Raw genomic sequence first — 25,143 nt, forward strand, 5'->3', positions numbered from 1 at the left:
CAAATGTTCTAAAGAAGGAATCTAGTTAGGGGCTCTGGAAACGTTGTTTCTGCTGGAGATGATCAGAGTATAGATTTGCTTTGCTTTCAGATTGAGTCACAAGAGATTAATAATCTTCTAAGAACTCGCTTCTTGCCCATTCAGATAAAATATGTTTTATTAACATTATTTCTCATTGACATGAGAACGGAATGTGAACTAAAGCCATTATTAAAGTACCAGCTGTAATAAACAATAGCAGGAGGAAAAGAAATTCAGCCAAGTCCCTATTATTCATAGCATTATTCTCTTACCAACATGATCAGGAATAAGGGAGGAAGACCTTTGTTTATGCTACTTAGTTATTTATTAAAAAATATTTATTGATTACCTATTACGTGCCAGGCAGTGATGAGTGAACACTTACCCATGGTGGTGAGTGAACAAGGCAGAAACGTTGCTGTTCGCGTGGATTTTACTTTTTTGTGGGGCAGGAGGAAGGACAGACAGTAAACAAATAAGCAGGGTAGTTTTAGATGCCTTGAGAGTTGGTGGTGACTGGGTAGTCCAGAGGGGTCTTCTGGAGGTGATGACGATGAGAGGGAGTCCTTCATGGGAGATCTGGGGGACTAAGTGTCCAGGCAGCAGGAACAGTGAGCACATAGGCTCCAAGGCAGAAGCGGTGGGCGTGTTTGTGAACAGAGTATGGCTGGAGCCCAGCAAGTGTGGGTGAGGCAGGAAGTGAGGTCAGAAAGATAGATGGGGAGTTTGGGGTTGGGTGGGGGAAGAGTCATAAGCAGGGGAGCAACAGGATAAGTGTCTGCTGTGTAAAGAATGAAATCCTCAGCCTTTGCCCTGCAAAGTTATTTAGACCAAACACAGCACTTTTTCTTTTTTAAACAATTTCTTAATACCAGGAGATCTTCCTTCCTCCCTCCCTCCCTTCCTTCCTTCCTTCCTTCCTCCCTCCCTCCCTCCCTTCCTTCCTTCCTCCCTCCCTCCCTCCCTTCTTGCATTGGGTCTTCGTTGCTACACGCGGGCTTTCTCTACTTGCGGCGAGCGGGGGCTACTCTCGTTGCGGTGCGCGGGCTTCTCACTGCGGTGGCTGCTCTTGTTGCGGAGCACGGGCTGTAGGCACGCAGGTTCAGTAGTTGTGGCGCAGGAGCTTAGTTGCTCCGCGGCATGTGGGATCTTCCCGAACCAGGGATCGAACCCGTGTCCCCTGCATTGGCAGGCGGATTCTTAACCACTGCACCACCAGGGAAGTCCCACAACACAATTTTTGTCACCAGGTCCAGCTGTGGTGGAACCAAAAATCCAATAGGGATGGAGACAGGAGCAGAGAACTGAGGCCACCTTTCTTCATCAAGGGGTGAGGTCCTGAGGAGAGCCCATTCATTGGGAAGGAGGCAGGCTCAGGTGCCCCCAAAACACAGAGCAAAGGCGAGACCAGCCAGGCCAACCTGTCTCCCATTTGTGGATCCACCACTTTCTAGCTTGGGGGTTTTGAACCTTAGTTTCTCTCATAAAATGAGAGTCGCGAGGCTCCCCTTCAAGGTTATTGTGTGGCTTGGCGTTAATGTGCACCAAGAACAGAGCCTGGCTGGGTGGCAGATTGAATAAAATGGGAACCGCTAGTGTTATCTTGCTTTTAGCAATCAGTCATTCTAGTGTTGATGTCTATTTTTGTGTAGGTATTATTGAGTTTACAGAGTATTAGGGATTCTTGTATCTACATGTAAGTTTCCATAATTTAAGTGAAGGCCAAATGTCTTTTGGCTTTTTGTGGTATCTGTACTAGTATTCCTTCTGTCTGCACAAAGGAGTGGGGATTGGCTATATAGGTATAGCCCTAAAGCCTCTTGAAAGTTTAGAAACAGATTTAAGAATGTGTCTTCCCCACAAGAGGCCCTCCGTGAGACTGGGTGCATGGAGTTGAAGGGAATTCACCCACAGGCTTGCCATGGTTTTAACTCAGAGCCTGGTCTGTACCCTGCCAGTGGTTGGTGCCCTCGTGGCACTTCTTGCGTGGAAACCACTTTCCCAGTACGGGGAACTGTCATCTTCCCCACTCTGTACCAAAACCTTTAAATATTCCCTTGTTCTCAAACCTTGTCAGATAGGGGCCTTATGGGTATCAAGTATTTTGTTTTTTGTTTTACCATCTCTACTTTCAGGAAGGAAGCCAGCGCATGGTTTCACAATTCAGGTATATTTTACATTAATTTTATCCTTTGATTGTGCCCTAAACTTTATACCGTGAAACCATAATGTGGCATGAATTATCTCTCACTTGAGAACTAAATATAAGTTTTGCGTGTGTATTCTCTTTTTGCTCAGATATTCAGAGAAGCAAGGTTTTTTGGTTTTTGTTTTTAACTGTAATACAGCACAGACGAAAGCAGACGCTCGTTAATTCTTGCTGTCTTCAAAGATGCACTTAAAAAAATTCTCATTTCCTGGTTGCTCTCAAATATACTTTTTTGCCTCATTAGTAAGCTGACTGGTAACTATTGTGTCTTCTCTCTAGCGGCATGAGAAAGTCCTTTGTTTAGAAGAATGTGCCTTGAATTTCAATAACCTTAAACCACTTTAGATCCTCAACTTCACACTTATTCTAGTTGGAACGGGAAGGCCTGTGTCTGCCAGTCAGCAGTTAACAGGCTCCCTGGTGCTGGGGTGGGGGATAGGGGGAGACAGGAGCAGGGAGGCGGGAAGGATACTCGTTTTGCAAAGGAAGGTACACTTGTCAGAGAGAAGTGTTCCTGCTGCCGTTTCGTTCTGGGAAGGACAGAACCCTTTCCCTGAGCTGCATTTTCTGAAACTCACTAGACACCAGGCGGTAAATGTGCATAAACTCAGAATTCAGTTCGGAGCTCTTTCACCTGCAGGGTGTGGATTCTAAAGGGGTCTGTGAATGAGTTTCAGGGATTATTGAACTTTCTCCCCCACCCCCTTGCGATGGTGTGTGAAAGTGTGGGTCTGTATGTATTTCTATCTGGAGTGTTTTCATCAGAGTCCAAAAGGTTCCATGATCCAAAACAGGTTAGAAACCTTCCTCTTGGCAGACCTCCTCCCCCTCCTCCTCCCTCTCCTCCCCCTCCTCCCTCTCCTCCCCCTCCTCCCCCTCTCCTCTCCCTCCTCCCCCCTCCTCTCCCTCCTCCCCCTCCTCCCTCTCCTCCTCCCTCTCCTCCCCCTCCTCCCCCTCCTCCCCTCTCCTCTCCCTCCTCCCCCTCTCCTCTCCCTCCTCCCCCTCCCCCTCTCCTCTCCCTCCTCCCCCTCCTCCCCTTCCTCCCCCTCCTCCCCCTCTCCTCTCCCTCCTCCCCCTCCTCTCCCTCTCCTCTCCCTCCTCTCCCTCCTCTCCCTCCTCCCCCTCCTCCCCCTCTCCTCTCCCTCCTCCCCCTCCTCCCCCTCTCCTCTCCCTCCTCCCTCTCCTCTCCCTCCTCCCCCTCTCCTCTCCCTCCTCCCCCTCCTCCCCCTCAGCTGGTAACGGCACTACTCAGCGTACCCATCAGGTCCACACTGCACGCCGTCCTGCTGTGAGAGTCTGACACGGGTTCATGGGTGCGATCCTCACAGCGCTCTTAGGAAATGAGTAGTACCACTTATTGCTCCCGTTTCACAGATGAGGAAACTGAAGAACAAAGAGTTGCTAAGGGCCTTGACCAAATGCAGTGAATAAACGTCAGGGACAAAAAACTTGAAGCTGGGGAAAAAGAGAAACTGTCAGGTTCATGAGTTGGTTTGAGAGCTTTCATGACATGAAGTTTTATGTCTTTACTTCATTGCCATGTGGATAATGCTGGTCTGTGCTGGCGCTCAGAAGGCTCAGAAGACTCTCAGTGATGACAGACGAGCATCAAAAAGTAGTACGAAGCAGAGAGTTCTGCAAACATGGAGCGAGAAGTACCCTGGCAAGTCTTTGCTTTACGTGCTCAGTTTGTGAAAAGTAGATGGTGCGCATTGCATAAGAAGTAGGTGGCTGTGCCGGGGAGATGCGTCCTCTTCCAAAGAGCTGGAGTAGACATTGTTATTCTGGTGTGCTATTTTTTTTTTTTTTTTTTTTTTGAGGAATTTCCTTTTCATTTGGGTGCCCGGTTACACATGCCAAGTAGTTCTGTTATTTCAGGCTTATTTTAATGAAAACATTGCCAATTACTCCTCCGTTCATTTTCCCAAGAAACAGCCGCCGAGAGCATGGAGATCAGGCAGCCTTCAGGTGTGAGGCTGGTGTGGAATTCATCATGGGGTTGAATTCTCCCCACGGGCATCTTGTGTGGTGAGACGGGAGTAAGCTTGCACCTGACTCTAAATTGCGCCTTCCCTGCTCTCAGAATGGCTCTTCACGCAGAAGCCCAACTTCGGGCTGACGTTTCTTCCCCAGCACATTACAAGGTGTCGAATTGGTGAAGCAGCTGCCACTAGGACTCTGCTGCATTTTTCGAATGACATTTCAGAGATCTCTCTGAAGTCCCTATTTATGGCTGGTTTTCTCTTCAACACTTAAATCAAGCAGTGTCTATTAACCCCAAACAAATTACCATTGTTAAAAGTTCAGTGTCATTTTTCTGAGTACTGCCCTCAGGGAAAAGCATAGTGGTTACATATTGATGTCATTTCCTTAAGTGAATCACTAGTAATGGGTCTGATTTCAAATATCCAAGGCGCCAATAATAATTATACACAAAAGAAACAGACTGCGTCCGTCCTTGGGGGTCTAGACTTAAGGTTACTTAAGTATACTACGTATACTAGGCACAGGCTTTCTATTAAGAATAAAAAATTAAAAGCACCTGGCATAAATCAAAAGTTAGTCAAAGAAATGCTGCCCATTCATTTTTGTAGTAAGAGTCAAAGCACTTGAATTCTTTTCTGATAAAAATCTGAGCATTAGGAGATTCCAAGAACATGTGATCTTAGATAAGAAACCCAAGATTGAGGTTAAGTGACTTACAGAGTGTTTACTCAAACTGAGACTGGAGTCCAGGTCTTTGGATCCTTTGCTGATGATCTAAATTGCCTCCAAAGACTGGTTTTGATAGTGGGGCAGTGCAGAGGGGCAGGGGCAGTGCTCGAGGTGGAGGGAGGTGCCCTCAATGCTATGGTAAGTGGTGCCCAGTAAATCTGAGGAGAGACCACAGATACTCCCCCAAGTGACCTCCCGTCTGTGGGAGACATTTCGTCTCAAACGCTGCCCAGCAGGACCCAGCTGAGACGTGACACCGTCAGATGACCTGGGGCTGATAACTATAGTGACGCAGTCTGTCGCACTTGTAACAGAACACGCATTCTTTGCACACACCATCTCATTTAATTGAGTTCGCGTGATTACCCTGAGCCAGGGGTCCTTGTCCCTTTTTCACTGACGAGGAAACAGGTTCCAAGGGGCACAGAGAGGGACCCCAGGAAAAAGAGAGGGTAAGTAACCAGCAGGATTTGAACACAGCTCTGACTGCTTACTCAGCTAAAGGTCCTCTCTTGGGAATTTTCAGCTGCCTTCTTCCCGTGCAGAAGTTCACAGGCCTCAGGGTGGGGGGGATCCCCCCGTTTACTTAAAACCCCAGTTGCAAACCCTTTGCCCCATCTTGAACAGCTGTCCATAGCAGCGTGCTGGCTCATTTGGGAGACAAACTGTGAGGTGATTCTGCAGGACTGCGAAGAAGCGTGGGGTTCCCGTCCTAGGCGCATTCCCAGAAGACCAGAATGAGAGTCCTGCAGGCCTACAGTCAGACGCTGACTTCCCGTGTACCTTGGTCAAGTCGCTCAACTCCTCTGAGCTTGTTTCCTTTTCTGTCAGTGAGAACAGTCGTATCTGCCTGGTCAGGTTGCTGTTAGGGCACCACAGAGCCGGAGCTCAGTGAGTGGTAGTCTGGTAGTGGCTGGGAGTGTGATTGTGGTCGTCACATCTACTGCAGGGTGGTTACCTACGGCTCGGGGCATGCGTGTCACAGGTGGTTTTCCTCAAGTGTTGAGGTAGATGTTTACATATTTGTACTACAAAAGTCACGTCTTCTTATTGTATAATATTTAAACGACTATGTTAAATACAGTCCTCTGTAATCCCCCCACCAGGTAAGAGCTGACAGTTGGATGTTAAGTTGTTCCAGATTTGTTGCCACGCATATATTAAAATACACACTCAAACATTTGTTGTTTTTCCTGTAAGACCTTATATCTTCTGCAACCTGGGTTGTTTGCTTGCTTGCCTTCCCCCCATTTGATAAGATGTCATTGTCACTGTTCGGTATCCAGGTGGACAGCTTCACCTCTCTGCCCAGTGGCGGGGCGTGCTTGCCCTTTCACACCGTGATTTCAGCCCTCATCTCCGCAGGGTCCTGTTGGCCGCTCCGTGACCCTGGCCGCAGGGCCCCTGCAAGGGCAGCTTTCTGCCTTTCCTCCTCATTATCCGCCTCTTCAGTCTGTTCAAGTGGGATGCATGCCTGTGACTGACTTGGGGCTCTGTCCTCGGGCCCCTTCAAACTGGCTGTGCTGAGACCAGCAGGGGGTGGTGAGCACTCTGGGGTCGGGAGGTTAAGTGGCGAAATTAGCTTTTCTCTGGCAGCTCAGAGCAGCTCTGGGGATGGAACTCAAAAGCGTTCAGCCCCAGACTCCAAATTGCTGTCGGCTCCTCTCCACCTTCCACCCCTCTCTTCCCCGGCACAAATCTGTTTTCTCACCTTTAAGCTCATTTACTGGCCCGGCCTCGTCCCACCTCCGCCGTTGGCCGGCTGCCCTGCTTCCGCCCCCTCCTGCTCTGTTGCCCTCTGTGGATGCAGTTCCGTGAAAGTACCTGGAGTGTCATGTTGTAGCTCTATTAATAGGATGTCAGAAGTGTTGGTAAAGCAGGTAAGGCTGTTGCCATGTCATTGTTTCCATACGTTTTTTTATTGGCAGCAGGTGGAGCTGGAAAATGAGGATAAGTGCTCTGCCTCTGTTCACTGCAAATGGTTTCCTGTATTTCACTGTGATATTTTAGGCTTGATTACCTCCCCAGGTTGATATGTTGCCTCTGTAAACTCAGCTGGCATCTCTCGGCTTCATCGTAATGCGGCTCAAAATACACACTTCTGTGTGAGAGAGTTCAGCTAAAATAAGCACCGAAAGGCTATTAATTGCAGCCAAGTTGGGAACTAAGATGGGATGTCAGAGCTCAGAGTCGCTGTTAACGGGACTGTGTTATTCACCAGTTGCCATGTGAATGCTAACGTGTTGTTTTCTGCTCTGTCCCCTCATGCCTTCCCGGATTCAGAGAGAGGTAACCAACCAATTTTCACTTCTCCCCCTTTGTGCTGTCTTACGTGTCTGGCAAAGCTCACTTGCTTTCTTCATGCCCTGTCGCCACCATAGCCATCGCTGTCTTTGAAAGGCAGAACTTTGTTTTGTTTAACCTTTTCTCATCATCACTGTTATGTGTCCTGCATTTAAAATAGTGTGGAATTGCCTCTGGGTCCCTGATCCTCTGTTGCTTGACCCTGTTTGGGGAAGGTGTTGGGCAGAACAGTGACTTGGTCCCTCTCACTACTGGCCGAGCAGAGTCTAATCAGCATGCTGGGGAGAAGGCGTGGTAGAAATAGTCAGGTTACGTACCATGTTGTGTAGGAGGCTTTGTGTGCTTCTTGAAGAACTAATTCTAGGACCTGCTTGTTAGGACTTCTCTGTAGAGTTTCGTTGGTGAGATTTGGTTCTAGGCCAATAGCTGGGAGGACTGACTCAATTTCAGTCTGGATTATTAGCAAAAACCTATGGAATTCTTCTCCCTTCCCACCTGATGAAAAGGCTGTAACTCCAAAATGAAAGGCATTTATACCTCAGACGTGTGTGTTTCCCGCACTCTGACCATCAGCCTGACCATTTGGCTGATTGGGGGCTTTTAAGCTCCATGATTCCTCAGCTCTGTCATTTAATAAAAGCTCCATTTTTGATGGAAGGAGAAAGTTGTGGAATTTTTCTCCCTGAAAAAATGACTGTGAGTACTGCTTGGCAAAGTGAAGCGACACCAGCGCTGGCCTCTTTGCTTTTGGTGCTGGAGTCCGTCCCAGGGGGCTCCCTCCTGGCTGGGGCTGAGCTCCAGCTAGCGGCCACTGTTCTCCCTTAGGATAAGCTGCTGTCATAGCTCAACGGCTGGCGGGAAGGGAGACGGCGTAGGCTGGGTGAGTAGCACTTCCACAGTCGGTCTTCCAGAGGGTCTGCTTAGGAGAATTTGGGAGCTTGATTGACTTTCTCACTACTTTTGAGGAGGCTCTGGGCCCCTGGAGGTGATGGAAGTTTCTGGAGGATGAGGGCTGTGGGTTTGGATACGAGCTCCCTTGTATGAAGTCACCACACGTCAGAGTGCATGGTAAGGATGTTTTCGGATCTTTGCTAGTTCCTACCCTCCGTGTCCTCGCTGGGAACCAGTTGCTCTGAATATTAACAGCAAGACTGTTCTAGAGAGGGCTACAAATTCTGGTTCGCCCAAGCCACCTGGATTATTTGCAGGTGGTAGAATTTCAAATCTGCTGTGTACACAGTCTGTGTGTCTCGTGAAAGCACCTGGTGAAGGTTTCCCTGCAGAGAATTTGTGTTTACCCAGGTGATGAGTTGCTAGAATGCCCCTTTCAGAGTTTACAAACTTAGCATCTTCTTAAGCTTGCAAAGAAGGAGAGTTTGAGTTTATCAAACCAGAGCCTGAGCTTTGTGAAATTAACGATGCCCACATATGGTGCATGTGCTAGTGGGTGCAGTTTGAAAAACAAAGTCGTGTATGTGTGTGTGTGTAACCTTCTGGATTAGCTGTTTAGGAAGATGACATTTCTCATCCCCTTTCCCCCCTCTTTCCTCCTCCAACCCCCCCGAAACAAGATTTTCAAAATGCAATCAGAAAACAAGAGCAGTTAGGCAAAGGAGAGCAGGCAGTCCTGAAAACAGGATTCCCCCCTCCAGGCCCTATGCAGGTGAGATGAAGAAGAGAGAAAACCCTTCATCATAACGGGCTGGGAACAGAGTGTTTAGATCCAATCTGGTCGCTGCTCTTTTGTCCTTATTTGCAGGTGGGACCCGTCCTCTGCAGTGGTAACAACGCTGTTCGCTTATTGCTTCCACAGAAAGATAAGCTGGGAGGATAAGGGTCTTTAGGTACATTTCAACAAGTGTTATTATATTCATATCAGTACAAAGATTTATTAAAACAACCCTCGTGGATAAGGTGACAGTATTTCAAAGTGGGCTTTTTCTTTGACTTCGTTTTCCTCACTTATAGTAACAACTAACATTCATCAATTGCCTTCGTGTGCCAGCCTTCACAGATGTGACCTGAGCAAAATACGGGTTGTGTGAAAGACGTTACCAAATCGTGGAGACTTGGTCAGGAGCGCTAACAGAAAAGATTTAGCGAGAGAGTGAATGGCAGGGAATCTAACAGAAAAGAGAGGAGAGAGCTACTGCCAGACACATCTGGGCTGTCATGTGCCTGAGGAGGGCAGCTCCAGAAAGCAGAGCCCAATCCCACAGGCAAAAGTTGCAGGGAGGCAAGTTTCCATTCATCATTAAGAAAAAATGTATTTTGGTTCTCAGCGAGCATTCAGCAGTGGAGCTTCTGACCCATTAAGTAAATGAGGTTTTATACCACTGATCTATTCTAGGCACCACCTGTCTGGGTTGCTGTAGAAGGAGGGACTTTGAAATGTTAGCCTGGATAACTGCTACGAGGTCTGTAGGTGCCTATAAATACCTTTTGAGGAGGGATAAACACATAAGCAGATTTCATTTATGTAAGGGTTGCGGTGGGAGAGACTTAGGGAAAGGGTGAGCAGTTCTGTCTTGGCTACTTTTTAATAGAACCCATTTGAATAAAGAATCGTTTATTCATTCATTCCGTAAAGATGGATAAAGCCCCTACAGGGCGATTAAAATGCTGTTCAGCTGAGAACAATAAAAGCAATCTTTTGCCCTTTTTCTTTGCCATTAAGAAATTTGAGGCTGTCATGTAAGATGTCTTAGCACTGACATTTTTCCCTGTCAGAACTCGCTGCTGGTCCTCTGGGGGAATAATTACTGGGGAGGGGAGCAAAAGGAGAAGAACAAAAAGCTGGAGACACAAGGGCTTAGCCAACAAATGGTGAAAGGTAGTTGATTCATTTCTGTTACAGTTTAAGGAAGAGACTTAGCTATAAACCTTCCACTTCCTGGTTTATAAAGGAAATGCAGTGATCCCCTGACTGCAGGAAATAAGTGGGGCAAAACTCCAGAGGGGACCGGCACCTCTTTTAGCAAACAGCTCCTGCAGGAGTGAGCTGGAGCAAAGGACAAAAGTGGTCCTTGCTGCTCAGCGTCAGACACAGTGTCTCAGACAGACGGGCATCTAGCCGAATTTGTTAGAAAAGACGGGCGCCTGTTCTGACTGGACCTCGGGGGTCATTTGGGCCAGCTCTGTGGTTTTATAGACCACACCAAGGCCCTGGAGGAGGCGTGACCACGCGGGGCGGTGCGGAAGCCCATTTGAGCGCATCTTGGCTCTGAGCTGTGACGCTCTCGGCGCTGTGGGCACCGGGTAGCTGCAGCCCGAGTGCCACTGGTGGCTCTGAGGAGCGAGGTGGGGCAGGAGAGCCACCGAGGGCTCCGCAGGGGAAGGCTCCTGAAATGCCCTGCGGCTGGCTGGGTGACACCCGCCGACGCCCGCTGCTCTGTCCTCCCAAATTCCCACGCGTGGCGCTGGGCTGATCTGTCAGGGATACTCAAGCCGTGGAGGCTGGTAATTAAAGCAATTTCTTGTCCCCCTCAGAATATAGGAAAAGCTCTAGAAAATGTTAAGTTGCTCTTACATATGGGCATGAGGGCTTTTAGGATTATAATACCGATTGGAAAAAAGTCTGAAAGGCTGAGTTAGGCCACACCTTGGTCATCGTGAAAGTGAATGATGGGACATGGGTTCATTGACCGTCCTCTCTACTGTGTGTTTGAGAAGTTTAAGAGAGGAGGAGAAAAAGAAGAGGTACTGTGTTCTTTTGACTCCTGCACCCTGAAGCTGGGACCCAAACTCCATTCTCCAGGGGAAGGGCCCGGCAGGCCGAGGTCACTGCAGACCTCCATGTCGCTGAGACCGAGTGGCTTGTCTCCTGCTGCTCAGCCTCTGCAGCCCTGGGGACTTCTCCCGAAACTTCTCCTGGCTCTTTGGAGCCAGTCGGTCCTGGGCTTTCCTACTCCCAGCACTCTTTTTTCACCCTTTCGTTGGGCCTTTGGCCTCAGTTAGGCCTTCAAATGCCTTTCCTCCTTGGGGTCCAGACCTTATTTTGTCTCTCTCATTCTCCACTCTCCCATCTGCTCCCCTGACTTCAGCTGCCCCCTAGGCCCGGGCCACAGGCCTGAGCTCAGGGACCGAGTGTCCACCTGCTTGGTGGGCACCCCACCCACCCAAGCACCTCACACTATTGTCCAACCTGGAGCTCGTCAGCTTCCTTCACCAGATCTTTCCCCCTGCCGTCCCCAGTGTGAGGGCACTTAGCTGTCCCAGGAGGGGCCTCGGAGTTATTCTGCATTCTCCTTCTCATCTCCCACATCCCTCAGTCCTGCAGCCACCCTTCCAGTACCTCTTACCCGTCTGTCTTCTCCACCCTGCTCTTGTGGAGGCTAACTCAGCCTTGCCTTTTCCAGCTGTTCGAGGCTGCTGCCTTCCTTGGCTCGTGGCCCTTGCGCCGGTTCTTTTACTTATAAGGAAAGTGCCTCCTCCTCTCACTTGTAATTGTGTTGGGCCCACCCCAGATAATCCAGGATAACAGCCCCTTCTCAGGATCCTTCACTTAATCCCATCTGCAGAGTCCCTTTTGCCACGTAAGGTAACCTATTCACAGATTCTGGGAGTTAGGACAGGAATATCTTGGGAGGGTCATTATTCTGTCTACCGCTGCAGCCTTTTTCAGAAATCAGGTGCTGAAAAGCCAAGGTTTTAAAACAACCAGTTAAGAGGTGTTTGGATTTTGTTCTGAACAATAATGAGATTAACTCGGCCATATATTTCATTGCACACAAAGGAAGTTGTCCGAACTGTCTGTGCTCCAAGTCAGAGAGAGGTCTTGCAAGTCCCCGTGTTTGAGGCTTTCTGCTCTTTTAGGGTGACTTGGGATATGTTTCATGGGAGTAAAACAGGAGAGACATGCGAATCTCCTGACCCCTGCAGTGAGGAGAAGGCGGCACTTGTTTTCTCCTGGGAGGTTAGTTACCGCAGATTTCTGCTTCTCTGATCTGTTAGCCTGGTACCTGGGAGGGAACAGGAAAAGACAAAGCTGTTTAAAAACAAAAGGGTCAGAATCCCCCAAACAGAGCCTGAGGCTGCTGAGCTGCCCTCTTGAGGAGATGTGGATTCCAGATGGTTGCCTTAGGCATTAATCACTTTCTCCTGAGCCAGAAGAAAATGAAGATTAATAATAATAATTTTAAAAAATTACTCCTAAGGGGTTGCATCTGAAAGAGCAGAGGGCACAGAGCTGAAGTTTGATGGGAGCTGATTATTGATCAGGGCCTGTTTGGTCCTCCGTGATGGTGACCTTGCACTTATTACACTTGTAAGGCCGACCAGCTGTCATGGAGAGCAGGATGGATCTTGGAAGCTTATTACATCATAGGATATCAGAGCCAGAAAGGGACCTTGGAAATCATGTTCCATCACTTAGAGATGAGGTTTGACTCCATGCCCAATGTTGTACAGCTCAGTGGAATCAGGAATGGGACTAGCAATTGGGTTGCCTGGATCCTGACCCGTTGCCCTCTAACTGTCCCTTACTCTCTCTCTCAGGACAGATGGAGGTAAGATCTCTACAGTAACTACTATAAGGGTAGGGTGTAACGAGCTGTAATCTTTTGTAGTGCAGAATACAGATCCTGTCGGCATTCAGACACAAGCAAGGTGCTGGGGGCCGGAGGGCCAGGCAGGCTTTTGAGCTGGGCCGTACAGAGTAGGTAGAGTAGTGAGCTCCAGACGATGCAGGGAGGCCAGTGGTCACCACGCCAGGCAAGGGGAGGTACCGTGAGCGGACGTGGAACCCCAGCTTTCTGGAGCAGAGGGGAGAGCTCCTTAATTGGAGTAAGGATGCTGGAAGAGTTGGTGGGACAAATTTTGGGACTCCAGAAATCCAGACAAAGGTCTTTGGACTTTCTGTGGGTGACCACAGAACTTCAAAGAGATTTGGCCTCAGAAAATGGCGACTGAACATGGAATTTTGAAGAGGAAGAGTCGTGCGTGGCGAGACACTGCATATGTTACTTTAGGAACCATCCAGGAAGGAGAAGTAGCCAGAAGGAGGGGGGCCAAAAACAAGACTCCCGTTGAGCATGTCTCCAAAAGTGATGCCTTCTCGTCGTTTCCTTTTTGAAGCAATATGCTGTCTCGATGGGGGTTGAGACTAGGATGGAAAGGCCTCAGGAGCACAGTGTGGAATAGGGCTCTGCTCGCCCCCAAAGTCTGGGCCCAGCTCCTCACCCAGCCCCCCAGCCCCTCAGCCCACTGTCACGGCACCCGTTCACACCTCTGACCACTAGCCAGCTTTCCCACCGGGAGACGGTGGGGGGGGGGGGGCGGGATGTGCTGCGGATTCCTATGCTTGAGAGAGGGGGGCACTCCGTACCCATTATGGCCGGGCCCAGACTGGGTGCTGGGAATGGATAAGGCTCACATCGTCTTCACGGAGCTTCGAGGGGTTGTGGGGAAGACAAAGCTCACGAGCAGACGCCCATGGTACCCAGTGGCGAGTGCTGTGCGTACGGGGGACACGGCAGCACCCGGCAGGTACTCACCCAGCTTCAGCTGCGTCTTCACCCGAGGCTGGGGCATGGAGACGGTGTGAGCAAAGGCAGGGAGGCGAGCCCCGCCTAGGGTGCCTGAGTGGTGGCAGGGCTGGCGAGGAAGGGGTTGGATTCAAGACACTGCCAGGAGGTAAAATCGGCTGAACACGGGGGTTGGGTGTGGAGTGCCGGGGCCGGGGGTGGGAGCATCAGGAAGTCCCCCCGGTGCTAGCGTGGAGGACACCAAGTGACGTGGGACGTGAGGGCGCAGGGGAAGGTGGAGCAGAGCAGGCCCGAGGGCAGGTGTGCACAGGCAGAGGTTCGGGTGCCTGTGGGTCAAGCTGCCCCTGGCCTGGAGCCGCTGCGGGACGGCCTGGGGCACAGCAAGGCCACGGGGCAGGCTTTCTGGCCGGGCCCTCACAGCGACCAGTTGCCTCCATCGGATAGACTTCTGTTCCTTCCCAGAGAAGCCAAGTCTGTGTTGGGGAAAAATCTATCCCAGTCTGTGAGAAAACCACCAGCTGTTACCTTAAGAGAAGTAATTAATGAATTCATCCGTGGTTATATCTACAGACAGGGATCCTGGCAGAGCAACAGGTGCAAAGAAATCACTGTGATCCCTTACCAGATGGGTAAATCGGAGCATTTATTTTCCATAAACACTCTGATCTTTTAAACCACTGTCCTCAATAATAACAGTGAGAAATTTAGTTGTGTGGTGTCATTCTTCTGAAGCCAGGTTGTGTCGCGGGCACAGTATCCTTCTCATCAGTAAAGCAGGCGCTGAAATCCAGCGCTAGCGGCACGCTCACCTCGGCGTCTGAGCTGGCGGTACACAGGGTGATGCCGCCGCCGTCGCCCCAAGCCCTGGAGTAAGAGGCGCGTTTAGCGGAATCAAGTGCCAGTGACAGGACTTCAGTCTGTGGCGTCTCTTTGTGTCCCCGTGACTGTCCGTCAACTTACTCCGCAGCTGCGGGTCGGATCCGGTCTCGGCACACATTTACACATCAGAGCCTGTTGTTTTGCTTCTGCTACACATGACTGTAGCATTGCTCATGCAAATTCATGCTCCTCTCAAACCTGTCTTCTGTTTTGTGATCATCATGTTTATAACCATGATATCTGCTGTTACTGTAGGTAGAAGGTTCCTGTAAAGTTCGGTTTTCATTAAGCGTTGTTCATTAAGGTATCCAGGAGCTCAGTAGGCAGAGCCTGGGACACACTGTAGTTATTTTACTCAGAAATGAATTCCTAGGATCCATACGGCTGTTCCTGTGTTTGAGGTGGCTGTTGACATTTGTTTATTTTTTTAACCACTGCGTACTGTGCTTACCTCTGACATGCTGGCTCCTCACTCAGTTAACATTCATCGCTAGAATGTGTGCTGTGAAGGTTCCTCATTCTAATGTACCGATCAACTTTGTTTGCACAGAGATTTTGCTTATGTAGCAAGAGACAAAGACACAAGAATTTTGAAATGTCATGTATTTCGATGTGACACACCAGCAAAAGCCATTGCCACGAGTCTCCACGAAATCTGTTCCAAGGTAAGGTGGGTCAGGGCACAGGGGTCCGCCCCGCTCCTTTTCCCCGCCCGCCGCTGAGCAGGGAAGGGCGCGTGGAAGGACAGGGGAGTCGGCACGCTGACCTGCAGGTCGAGCTGCGGGAGCAGCAGGGCGGCCGCCAGCCCAGCCAGCGTGGTTAACGCTCGTTCTGCGTGTCAGGCGTCGTGCTAAATGGCGCTCCGCCTGCAGAAGGAGTACGGCCTTGGTGCCTCCCACAGTCTGGGGGGTCTGATAGGTGGACAGTGGGGTGGCGGAGGAGCTGTGTATCCCGAGCCCAGCGGGAAAGCGGGGGCAGGGAGTCAGGGCAGGTCTCCCAGGGCTGGGCCACCTGATCTGAGCATGGACCCCGGAAGAAGGGAGGGGGGTACGAAACCAGCTGGGGTGTCTGTGGAAGTGCAGGCGGCCGGGGGTTGCCGTGAACATGTGCTGACGTCACAAGACACACAGCGGCGAGGCAGGGCCACGGTCACAGTCTCACACTGGTACGTGTCCCGCTTACTCCTCCAGAGTCACAGCCTCAGAGTCGCCAGCCCAGCCTCACCGCCTCCCTCCCCCACCCCCCCCCGCCCCCCCGCAGAGCCATATGCCCACACACTCGTGCCCCCCTCTGCCCGGCTCTCGTACTTGCCAGGACGCAGCTGTGTGATGCAGCGGCTCCGGCTGCTGCAGAGCCCTTCCTTGTGTGGACCTCCGTGTGTTTACTTCAGATGTGTGGCCTGTAGCAGAGGAGAGAGGTTCCTTGTTTGTCTCTTTGCTGGGCAGCTTTTGCGATTTGGAGTCGGCTGGAGCTGCGTGCTGTGCCTGGCACGTGTAGAGGGCTGGACACACGTGTCTGTTGTCCAGCCTTCCTGCTCCTGGCTTCCTCCTTTGTCCAGAATGCCGCCCCCCGTCGCTTCAGCCACCTTCGGGTCTCGTGGTGACCAGACGCCTAACCATTCTCTTCTGGGCACATTCTGCTTGGTTCCCCCGAATGAACCAGTGTTCCACAAGGGAGTCGACAGAGAACGGGCCGTGGCCACGGTGCCCTTTGACCTCCAAGGATGCATAGTTAACGTTCTCAGCAGTCCCGTTACCCGCTGACCTGTGTTCCAGTAGTGGGAGCCAGGTCTCCAGGACGCTGTCCCCAACTTCCTTCAGCCAGGCCTTTCCACTCCCCAGACTTACTGCTTGAATCTAAACACAGGACTTTGCCGCCCCCTGTGTTAATGTCACCCTTTCTGGTTCCAGGCTGGCATCATTACCCAGCCTCACTCCCACAGGTCCTCCCAAGCTAGCCAGGCCCAGGTCACGGCCACCTCCACAGCCCAGCCTGGTCTCCGCAGCAGGAGCGAAGCCTGGTCTCCGCAGCAGGAGTGAAGCCTGCTGTGTAAGCCACAGTTCCCAAGGGAAGGGTAGGGGCTGGGAGCTGTCCCCAGCCCCAGAATAGCCCAGCAGTCTGCTGCTCTGACCGAATGACCGGGACCTGCAGGGTGGGTGCTGGTCCGGAGACCCCGGCTTCAACAGCCCGTGTGCACGTTCCTGCACGGGTGGCACTGGGGCGGCTGCTCCTTGTGCAGCCCTGAAGCATGCTGCGCTGCCCGGGTTTCGTTTTCTCATTCATTCATGCAGCAAGTGTAACCGAATGCTGCTGATTTGCCAGGCATTGTTCTGAGGAGACAGCAGAGACCAAAACAGAAAAAAAAATCCTTGCCCTTGTGGAGCTTATATTCTAGCGTAAAGCCCTCAGAACACAGCCGGGTACAGAGTCAGGGCTCAGTGAATCTTGGATTTTACTGTCAGCAGCCCTCCTGCCCGCTGACCCAGGCGCAGATCTGGAGACGGGCAGAGTGGAGCTCCGGGGGAAATGACTTGTTGCACTTGGGATGGAAAGCTCGGGCAGGGGATGAAGGTGTGAATTGCTCTTGCGGTCATTGAAGGTGGCTTCTTTGAGTCCCTAAACCCACAGCACTGTGAACAGGGGTGAGAAGTGATGACTGTCAAGTGAAGGAGATGTTAGTGCCCCCAACAGAGGAGAGGCACTTAGAAAGACGGCTGACAGATTTAAATAGTGTGACCATAACACCAACAGCAATAGTAGCTAATATTTCTGAGTGCTTATATTTACTGTCAGGACTGAAATTATTTTGTTATTAGGGACATAAATATTATCATCCATATGTGCAGTGGAGGAAACGAGAGAAGAGGGCAGGTGACTGGCTCAAGGCCACTTACTGCTAGTAAGTGGCGGGCATGGGATTTGAACCCAGGTACTCTGTCCCCAGAGCCCTGAAAAGAGTCCCTGAAAGTGGCCATGTGGAAGCAGCAGGGGAAATCCGTTGCCCTGTGTTCCACTGACTGCTGTGGGCCGGGAGGTGTACGCATGACCAGGGGGATCATGCGGTTTGTTGCGGCAGAGGTGGGAGCCTGGTAAATGGAAGAATGAATTCCAAACAATCAGGAGACTGTTAGTTACTCTGAGGAACAGTCATTCACTATTCTCCCCAGAGAAAATGGGCACAGTTCTCAAAATGTGCGGCTCCCAGATGGGGGTGAGGAGTCAGGCAGCAGACTGAAGCCAGTTTAACTTGGAAGTGAAGTCAACGCAGACACTCCACTGGCTGGAACAGCTGAGGACACGGGGTCTGTAACCGTGAGCCAAAGCTGTTTTCTCTCCTTCAGATCATGGCTGAACGGAAGAACGCCAAAGCCCTGGCCTGCAGCTCCCTGCAGGAAAGGGCCCACGTGAACCTCGACGTGCCCCTGCAAGGTAGGTCGGCGCCCCTGCTGCTTTCCCTGGCGCTCTCTGCCCAGGTCACCAAGCGCAGGGTCTCGGACGGCTCCCTGGTGTATCTAGTCTCCCTCAGAACCGAGCTCGACTCAGCAGACCCGGGCTGAGCCTCCACTCGGGACCTCAGGCGCAGCTTAGAGCTGATATTGTGTCAACGGGGTTAGGCATCAAGGGCCAGGATGAGTTTTATTGTTGTTGGACAAGATTAAAGAAAAGTATGTTTAGTGCTTTTGTAATTCATGTACAGCCTGGGGTAAGGGTCAGCTAGTTTAAAAATACGTGGGTTGCTATTTTGGGGAGCTCAGTTTAGTCATTTTTCCTGTCTCTGATTTCACCCTCTGTGATTAAATTTCCTCAGGGCATCAACCTCCCCTAATAAATAGAGCACCCAAAGCTTCTACTTAGCACACATCCAAGAGAGAGTCACAGCTTAACACATAGATTCCAGTTCCTGCTTTCAAATGCTTTCCTACCTAGAAATGAAAGGTGAATGGGATTTTGATTGACAGCCCCAGTGTCTGGTGGAAGAAATGGCTGTTCTTATAGCATGATTGGCACATTGACCTCTAGAAACACAGGACATTATGTGTCTGTTAGAACCATTGAGAAAAATGTGTTGCTTTATTCCCTGTAGTAGATTTTCCAACACCAAAGACTGAGCTGGTCCAGAAGTTCCACGTGCAGTACTTGGGCATGCTACCTGTGGACAAACCAGTCGGTATGTAAAACATGTATTGTCTTTCCACTTTGCAAGCGTTTGGGAGCTCATGAGAGACGTTCACCCTCCCATGGGGGTGGGGTCTGCTGTTTCACTCCTCGCCTTGTCTTGAATCGGACCCTCACACTGTCACCAGCCAGAGCGCACGGACAGTCCTGATCAAAAGGTCAGTACCGGACAGGCTGAGCTCCTCGGATGCATGGTCCCAGAATACAGGGACTTGAACAAAGCGGACCCGATTTCTCATTCACTCACAGTCCAGAGCTGCGTGAGCCAGGGCTGTGGAAGGGCCCCGCCCCCAGAGCACCTGCTTCAGTCCTTGTCACGTGCTGGGCGGGGATGGGGGCTGAAGGAACCCTCCTGCTTTCCTGTTAAGGTGTGACCCAAAAGTGCACACAGCAATCAGCAGTCAGCTCACATCTCAGGGGCAGAATTTAGTTGCTTAGCCATGCCAGGCTGGGAGGAGGCTGAGAGAGGTAGCCTTTTCCTGGGTTAAAAAACGGCTGTGGAGGAATCAGAACCCTCACGTACTGCTGGGGCGAACGTAAAATGGTGCAGCTGCCCTGGAAAACAGTCTGGAAGTTCCTCAAAAGTTAAATAGAGAGTGACCATTTGATGCAGTAGTTCTGCTCCTGGGCTTTGTATCCAAGTGAAACGAACACATGTGTCCACACAAAACCTCGTACACGAGTGTTCACGGCAGCATCATTCATAATAGTCAAAAATCAGAGACAACCCAAATGTCCATCAGCTGGCGAATGGATAAATAAAATACACTTCCATACAGTGGTACTTCATTTGGCAATAAAAAGGAATGAAGTATTAGACATGCTGCAACATGGCTGAACCTTGAAAACACGATGCTGAATGAAAGAAGCCAGTCACAAAGGACCGTATCCTGTACGATTCCATTTATATGAGTGGAGTAGGCAGATCTCTAGAGATAGGGCTGGGAGGAAATGGAGGGTGACTTCTGAAAGGTACGGGGTTTCTTTTTGGGGTGATGAAAATGTTCTAAACCTGATGGTGGTGGTGATGGTCGCACACCTCTGAATATACTAGAAACTGTTGAGTTTTGCACTGTGAGTAAATTGTATGGTATGTGAATTATATCTCAGTAACGTTGTTCTCCCACCCACCCCCACCAAAAGCAGCTGTGGGAACACCCAGCCAAAGAGCCCCATCGAATAGCACGTGCTATTCGTGTCCAGGGGCCGCCCAAACTTGGCCTTGTTTAAGTGACAAAGTACAGTGAAAGGTGATCAGGGTAATCTGGCAGATGCTGGCTTCTGTTGGGTCCCCTTTTTCAAGGTTCCTTGCTTAGGAAAAGGTAGCATTTGAATATTGTTTATACACTCGGAGCTGGGGAATCTTTGTAGAGAGGTGGGGGAGGGAGAGAGATGTCCTGGTTAGACAGGACATCACACACTGCTTCTCTGGAGGTTCTCATGACCCTTCTTTCTGTTGAAAAAGCTGGCATTTCTTTTCTTTTGAGCAATGAAATGTTCAAATGAAATGTCTTGTCTGGGCTACAAAAAAAAAAAAAAAAAAGACCAGTCTGGGCATAGGTGTTACTGGGTGATTTGGGCCCACGTTTGAGATTCAGAAATAGCTTTAGGACCTTTTTCAGTTATCCCTTCCATCCACAGGAATGGATACCCTGAACAATGCCATAGAAAGTCTTACGACCTCGTCCAGCAAGGAGGACTGGCCTTCGGTGAACATGAACGTGGCCGATGCTACTGTGACTGTCATCAGTGACAAGGTGAGAAGGGTGGCAGATGGAGTGGGCCTGTCGAATCCAGTGAGGTTTCGGATACAGTAAGCTCCCATGAAACTTAGGCACGTGCCAAGGCTTGGCCTCTGGGGAGTTGTGCTTGCTTGTGATTAAAATAGCCTACATTAAAAAAAGAGAGAGAGACATTTTGCTCTTTGTGCCTGGACCTCTGCACACCTCAGAGGCTTCTATTCTGGCGCTCCTCATTCTTCCTTCCTACGAAGCCTGGGAGATTGGAATCATTTGCTAGAAGTGACTGTGTGATACTAGCAGTAACTCACTAATGGGGCTTGGTTTTCTGGCCACTCTCCAGGCTCCGGTATTGACTGGGCTGTTATCTGGGCTTGGGGCGCAGGAGAGCCTTCTGTGGTGGAAGGTCTTGTGGTAGCAGGGACCACTGGTCATCTGGAGAGAGGCCAGCGTTAGCCTCAACACAAATTATCTCAACTTTGTGGTTGAGGAAACTGAGGCACAGAGAGGTTAAGTAACTGCCTCCAGGCACACAGCGAGAAGTATAGCAGGATCAGTTTTCCATTCTGCCTCTGTGAGGCATCTGTCACAGAAAGACCATAAGTCCTTGGTCTGCTCTTGGCTTCTGTCCACTAGCAGCTCACCTTCAAGCCCGATTCAATTTCTAAAGAGGAGTAAGATGCTCACTGACCCTGCCTGCCGCTCCAGCCTGCGCCGCTGGATTTTCTTCAGGTCTGCAAACATGTGGTGCCTTTCCCTACCTCAGCACCTTTGCAAGTGCTGCTCCTTCTGTGCTCTACCCCTTTGCCTTCCCAGCCCCTACGCAGATCTCAATGTAAATGTCATTTCTCCCAACAAAACTTCCCAGCCTCTAAGACCAGCTTAGTTTGCCTGTTAATCAGTTCCACAGCACCTGAGTGAATTTTTAATAAGTCAAGATGTTAGCCAAAAGTCAGCGTTATTCTGGATGTATTTACTAATTTTCAGGAATTGCATATGGCTGCTGCAAAGGATGTGGTGTTCATAAGAATGAATTCCAAACACTTCTTAACTCGGCACCATATGGATACCAGTTTGTGAAAAAGGAGAAAAAAAGTATTTGGCAACTTTTTGTTTTACACAGTTTTAGATAGAAATATGATTCAATGTGCTGTTTAGTTGGGGAAGAAGACCTGGATGGAAAGAGAGCCCACAGCTCCTTTCCTCTTGGTGCTCTGGGGTTTCCGGTGGGTTTGCCTGGGCCAATGGGTTCTGAGCCACTGTATGGGCAATACGGAAAAAGTATACATGACACTGTTCCTGCCCACAGTGAAGCCACGGGCTTGGAGTCAAGCAGACAGAGTCCGGAACACACATACCCAGTTGCAGCGTGGTTCAGAGCAGATTAAATGCCGGAACGAGGCACCCACAGCAGTGAGGCCTCTCCAGACACATTTAGAAACTTGCCTTTCTAGAAAAATACAGTCCTGTCTAAATTCAGTCTGGCTGTATATTTTTAGACACCATTTCCTCTATGCAGCCACTGTAAGCAGATTCTATGACTTAAGGTCCGAACGTGTCTGTGACTTTGGCCAGAGCTGCTGAACAGCGTCTCTTGCAGAATGAAGAGGAGATCCTGGTGGAGTGTCGGGTGCGATTCCTATCCTTCATGGGCGTCGGGAAGGATGTGCATACGTTTGCCTTCATCATGGACACTGGGAACCAGCACTTTGAGTGCCACGTTTTCTGGTGCGAGCCTAATGCCGGTAACGTGTCCGAGGCGGTGCAGGCCGCCTGCATGGTGAGTGAGCCCGCTGCGGGGGTTCGACCCTCGGGCCCCTGCTTTTGTTTAATATGCTGTAAATTAGAGCAGAGTTACTGACTTAAAAGAAGCCAAGTCTGATGTCTAAAGTAATGCCTTGCTGTGTGACACCCTCACTCCTGCGGACAGAATCAATCGTGACAAGCACTTTGCCGTCTTAAGAGGCCAGGACACCTGAAAGAAGCAGGACTGGATGGAGCCAAGTTCTTCTGTAGAGACGCCAGGAACACTGAGAACGGTGACCTCCAAAACCACGGATTTGAGGACTCTTAATTCTTGATCCCTAAGTAATTTCAGCATGTGATCAGGAGATGCTGGTCATGCGTGAGTTGGTGCTGTTTGGAACCAACTCAGTAATTCTTTAAAAATTCAGTGTATTGAATGGTTTTTATTTTAGATAGTTGGTCTAAGTGCATTGTTCTTACATACTTTGTTTATATCTATGAACTCTATTCTTACCACAGCCCTGTTAAGTAGTTCTCTTTTATTTATAACAAAATAGAGGCTCAGAGGAAAGGACAGGCCCCAGGGCAGAGCTGCTAAGTGACAGAGCCTGCGTTCACCCCCGAGCCTCCGGGTAATAAAGCCAGTGCTCTTTGTACCACATACATGATTTCAAACAAACAGAAACACCTTGTCATTCATTCTGCAAATATCCTTTGAGCTCCTGTCATTCCCAGCACTGGGAAAGTTCTAGTAAGAAGGAGGGAACTGTTTGAATGTAGACATCCAAGCCTGGGCTGCATGGTGTATTCTAGCAACAGTAGGTAGGGTGGCTGGAGCCAAGTGGAAGGAGGCGAGTCCATGTCCACGAAGGGCCTGTGATCTCATGCCAAGGTGTGACCTTCAACAGAGGTTGTTAAGCAGGAGAGTGAGTAGACCATGTTAGGTTTTAACGCATACTCCAAAAAAGAGAGAAGAAAGCAAAGTGGAGGAGGGTTGAAAGGACAGGGCAGTGGGGAGATGACCAGGAGGCCAGTTTACTGGTCCATGGGAGAGTTGCATCTAAACCAGGAGTGGCAGTGGGGAAAAGACAGGAGCAGGTGATGGAGAAACACCTGGCTGGCAGTGAGGAATGCTGAATTTGAAGCACCTGCACTTCATTTAACTCGATCCACCATTTGTAGGCTGGACTCTGGGGAAGTTCAAGTAGGAATAAGACACGATCCTTGCATTACGGAGTTTAGGCCTATGGGGGAGACGGGTAAACCAGAATTCTGTTATGGTGTAGAAAGTACTCTAAGTGAAAGTGTAAGACTGCGCTGGATGGAGGAGTGACCGGGAGGAAGAAGGTGGCCCTGAAAGCAGGTCGCTCACCAGGTCTGAGGTGAAGGAGTAGCTGGAAGCACGCTGTTGAGATACTTGCTCATTTGTTGGGGGGTTGGGGAGATCCTCACAGTTTTGAGGCTGAGGGAGATGAGCCAGTAAAGCCAGATTGAAATAGGGGTCATATTTGTAGTTGGGCCAAGGTCTTGGTGGTAGATGAAGGGCCTGGGGTTGGGTCAGAGTGCTGCTTGGGTTAGAGTAACTTTGAGACCAGCCAGAAGATGCCCGGAGTCCAGGAACGGGTGGAGCTGAGGGCGGTGGAGGGTGTCCTCTGTTTCTTTACAGACAGTACACTGCTAGTTAACAAAGAGGGGAAAGGACGAGGTGGACGGATGGCAGAGGCAAAGGTGGGGGACGAGAAGAGAGCCAATTGGCTTTTATTTTAAAAGACACCTTTGAAACGGAGAGGGGAGGAGGGGGAGGGGAAGGGAAGACCTGTGTCGTGCACTTATAATCTGGCTTCGTTCTCGCCACAGTCCTGTGTTAGAGTACAGTTTCCCCTCAGATGCTGTGGGGCCAGGATTCTAACCCAAGTCCACCTGCATATAAAGGACCGGGGCTGGGTGGAGAGCAGCAGCGCGGTGAAGCAGTCGAGATGAACCTCCTGACCAGGCATAGGGATTTGAGATGGGATGAAGGGACTGTGTGCAGAAAATAGAAAATGGGAGAGTCCAGCCAAGCAAAGATGGATGGTGACTGTTTAGGTATTTTGTGAAATTGTAAAGGATCATAACAGATGGTTTTAGTCATAAAATGAATGGCTTTCAGCCTTAATTATACATTTTAAATGCTGATGGCAATTAAATAATTAGCTTTATCACTGGTTACAGTTTGTTCTGATTCCCAGACTCATTTTCTCTCCTCTAGAAACAATTTCTACTCATTTGTTTACTATTTTAATTGTATTAGGGCCACCAGCTGAAGTGACTCAAGCCAATCCAGCATAAGACATACGGGTAAAATCAAACCTTTCTTTACACTCTGTATCCAGCATTTCTAACTGGGTGGCTTTCCTCTTGATTCAGATCTCTATGATTCTCCATCTGAAATATTTATGCATCAATTTATACAATCTGAAATATCTCTGGCATTAACACATTCTGAATCTACTGAATTTTTAGGCATATTTTGCAGCTGAGTGGTACAGGCCCAGCTGCATCTATTTTGATGAAATTTAGAGGGAGATGGAGCGGGGTCCGCTTAATGAAATTCATCAGGCACAATTTTGATTTGCACTGGATATAACGTAACTAACATTAGAAACTCCCAGTCCAGTATACCATGTTGCAGTACCTGCCCATTATAAAACTGTGTTTGGAAGTGCGTAGTTTTTTTTTTTTTTCCCAACTTTTTTTTTTTTTAAAGAGAAGTGTATTTTTTTAAATTTATTTATTTATTTATTTATTTTTTGGCTGTGTTGGGTCTTCGTTTCTGTGCGAGGGCTTTCTCCAGTTATGGCGAGCGGGGGCCACTCTTCATCGCGGTGCG

General features: G+C 49.7%; 1 protein-coding gene across 16 annotated transcripts in view; it reads left to right on the forward strand.

The window, feature by feature from the left end:
- The window catches only part of APBB2 (amyloid beta precursor protein binding family B member 2), a 379,382-nt gene that overhangs the window by 349,956 nt on the left and 4,283 nt on the right, over positions 1 to 25,143 (forward strand). For 12 of the 16 annotated variants that reach the window (XM_057546265.1, XM_057546260.1, XM_057546269.1 and 9 more), the window contains 5 exons: positions 15,164 to 15,278; positions 17,955 to 18,042; positions 18,698 to 18,781; positions 20,431 to 20,546; positions 22,129 to 22,308. In XM_057546265.1, coding sequence (XP_057402248.1) covers positions 15,164 to 15,278; positions 17,955 to 18,042; positions 18,698 to 18,781; positions 20,431 to 20,546; positions 22,129 to 22,308 — 583 coding nt within the window. Of the gene's footprint in view, positions 1 to 7,109; positions 7,235 to 8,112; positions 8,130 to 15,163; positions 15,279 to 17,954; positions 18,043 to 18,697; positions 18,782 to 20,430; positions 20,547 to 22,128; positions 22,309 to 25,143 lie in introns of those variants that run through there. The other 4 variants (XM_057546268.1, XM_007178784.2, XM_007178785.3 and 1 more) reach the window with 3 other exon arrangements.

Source organism: Balaenoptera acutorostrata, chromosome 5, assembly GCF_949987535.1.
Source record: "Balaenoptera acutorostrata chromosome 5, mBalAcu1.1, whole genome shotgun sequence".
In the NCBI taxonomy this organism is placed as follows: Eukaryota; Metazoa; Chordata; class Mammalia; order Artiodactyla; family Balaenopteridae; genus Balaenoptera; species Balaenoptera acutorostrata.